Source organism: Apium graveolens, unplaced genomic scaffold, assembly GCF_009905375.1.
Source record: "Apium graveolens cultivar Ventura unplaced genomic scaffold, ASM990537v1 ctg5387, whole genome shotgun sequence".
Classification (NCBI taxonomy): Eukaryota; Viridiplantae; Streptophyta; class Magnoliopsida; order Apiales; family Apiaceae; genus Apium; species Apium graveolens.
The window spans coordinates 3702-6469 of NW_027418952.1; the positions used below are offsets into that span (position 1 = coordinate 3702).

The 2768-nt window shown below is 32.5% G+C and overlaps 1 protein-coding gene across 1 annotated transcript; it reads left to right on the forward strand.

Annotated features, from left to right (window-relative positions):
• The first annotated feature begins 424 nt into the window (after positions 1 to 424).
• On the forward strand, positions 425 to 2768 carry LOC141702631 (CENP-B homolog protein 2-like). The gene is made up of 2 exons (XM_074506283.1): positions 425 to 1816; positions 2688 to 2768. Exons 1-2 carry the CDS (start codon positions 425 to 427, stop codon positions 2766 to 2768), a joined length of 1473 nt encoding a protein of 490 aa, XP_074362384.1.

Consider the following 2768-nt stretch of genomic DNA (forward strand, 5'->3'; position numbering starts at 1 on the left):
GACCGGAGAATTCTATTAATTTAGAGAGGTATTAATTAATCGATAAATTAATAATTATTAATTTATAGAGAATTTTCGGTAGCAAACAAAATTAACTTTTGATTAAATTTTTATTCACATAAATTTAAATAAAATGAATTGTACAATTTATATTTTATACTTAATTCAATTAATTCAATGTATATGAATTTAGAAAGTCAATGTAATGTACAATATATTAGATTCAAAGTCCATGTAGTGTATAAGTTAAATTCATTGTATTTTACATAGAAAATATTCAATGTATATTAGGAAAATTCAAAGTACATGAATTAATTTAATTCATTGTATTTTACATAGAAAGTATTCAATGTATGTGTAGTCATAAAATATATTATATATACTGTATATACTAGATTGGGGGAAAAATTATACAAACAAAACAATGGCTTCTCATCTAAAAGGTGTCACAAAATCAACAATGACGGATGAAGCAAGAAAAGCATTATGTGAATATAAAAGAGAAAATTCATCATGCACTCAAAAAGATCTCCAGTTGTGGCTCGAGAATAAGTTTCATCTAAAAGTTAGTCAAGGTACAATATCAAATACACTGAAAAGGTCAGCAGACTATCTTGCAGCTAATTACTTGGAGAAAAGAAAAGATATTAAGCGACATAAACCAGCAAAATATCCAGATATGGAGAAGGTTCTCTATGAATGGTTTCTCCAGTACCAAGATCGTGTTAATATGACAGGAGAGCTAATTTTAGAGAAGGCAAAAGAGACCATGAAAATTTTATACCCTCAACAAGATCAGGAGCACACTTTTTCTCAAGGTTGGCTTGAGAAATTCAAGTTAAGACATGGTATTAAGTCATTTCGTCGCTTTGGAGAAAGTGGTTCTGTTGATGTACAGGACATGGAGAAGAAACTGGAGTCCATAAGGGAAAAAATAAACCAGTTCCCTATGAAAGATGTTTTTAACATGGACGAAACTGGTTTGTTTTACAGGTTACAAGCTGATCACTCTCTTGCTACGAAACAACTTGAAGGAAGAAAACAAGACAAAGAAAGGCTCACGGTTGTTATATGTTGCAATGAAGATGGCTCTGAAAAAATTCCTTTATGGATTATTGGAAAGTATGCAAAGCCACGGTGCTTCAAGAATGTTAACATGGGCAGCTTGAATTGTCATTATCGTGCAAACAAAAGAGCTTGGATGACTAGTGTACTTTTTGATGAATACATTCGTTGGTTTGATAGCCAAATGCAAGGCAGAAGAATTTTGTTTGTGGTAGATAACTATCCAGCACATCCAAAAAATATTGAAGGACTACAAAATATTGAGTTGTACTTCTTGCCACCTAACATGACATCAAAAATCCAACCTTGTGATGCAGGAATTATAAGAGCTTTCAAGATGCACTATCGCAGGAGATTTTATCGTGGGTTATTAGAAGGTTATGAGTTGGGACAATCTGATCCAAGAAAGATTAATGTTTTGGATGCTATCAATTATGCAGTCGCGACGTGGACGACAAATGTAAAACAAGAGTCAATAGCAAGGTGCTTTCAACATTGCAAAATTCGTTCCATAGATGAAGTTTCGAGCAATTTAAATGAACATACAACTCCGGAAGAATACATTCATGAACTTGAGGTGATGATTAAGGATCTAGATTATCGTAATAAAATGGATGTTAATAACTTCTTAGATTATCCGGGTGAAAATGAATCATGTTCCGAGGTCCAGAGTATAGAAGAGATTGCAAACACCATCCTTGAAAATAGTGTTGAAGATGATCTTGAAGACGATACAACACCGTTGGAGCTGGTTACACGTAAAGAAGCACTCAAGGCATCAAAAATGCTTAATAACTTTTTGATGCAACATGAAAGCACCACACCCGAGCTTTTGGATGCAATAAGGAAGATTAGGGATGAGCTTCATATTGATTTAAATTATATGAAAAAGCAAACTACAATTGAATCATATTTTACAAAGATGTAATAGCTATATTTTTATGAATATAAGGGAATTATTAATTTATAGTTTTATTGGGACCATATTTTTATACAGGGTTTTCAAAAAAATTATTATCTTATTATCTTATCGAAATTGATCATTTTTTGAACTGGCCCAAGTCGGGACCGGACAAAATTATTAATTTAGAGAGATTATTAATTAATCGAGTATTAATTTACAGAGGTTTTACTGTAACTTAGTACCCAAGCAATATTATAACCAAGTTTTTTTCTACTTTATTATATAGTCAGGTTTTGATTTAGTAAATCAATAGATTGAACTTTAAATTTGTTTGTTTTCAAATTTATGTTATTTCATCTTTTTTAATACAAACCAAAGCCTTAAACTAAAAAAATAATTGAAATAAAATGTGAATAGCACATTTGCTCTTGGTTAACTCCTACCAAACAGAGTTTTTACTAAGTGTGTTTACATATATAGATATGGGTTTTATTCGCTGACAATCGTGTGTCAGGGAACAAACAGTTAACCAACACATTATGTCCTGGACTTTGGATCATGGATCCAACGGCCAGTATTTTAAAAAAATCCCCCTGTCCGCGCTTATTATCCACAGAAAGGAGACCCAGGACCATGTATGCAAACCCCTAAGCAAGCGGAGGTGTCCAATGTACCTCGGGTGCACCACATTCGTACTACTGTTGGTGTGTATTTTTAGAAGTTCGTTTTCAGGGAAGGACTAATATCAACAGCAATTTCAAGTCTTTTATCTCTTACAGTTCAGAAGTGTGGAGAATAA

Excerpts from the sequence above, each read along its gene's own strand:
- LOC141702631 (XM_074506283.1), top strand. The coding sequence starts at position 425 with ATGGCTTCTCATCTAAAAGGTGTCACAAAATCAACAATGACGGATGAA. Across the intron at positions 1,817-2,687 it reads ATACAACACCGTTGGAGCTG|AAGTTCGTTTTCAGGGAAGG; the intron begins GTTACACGTAAA and ends GTGTATTTTTAG.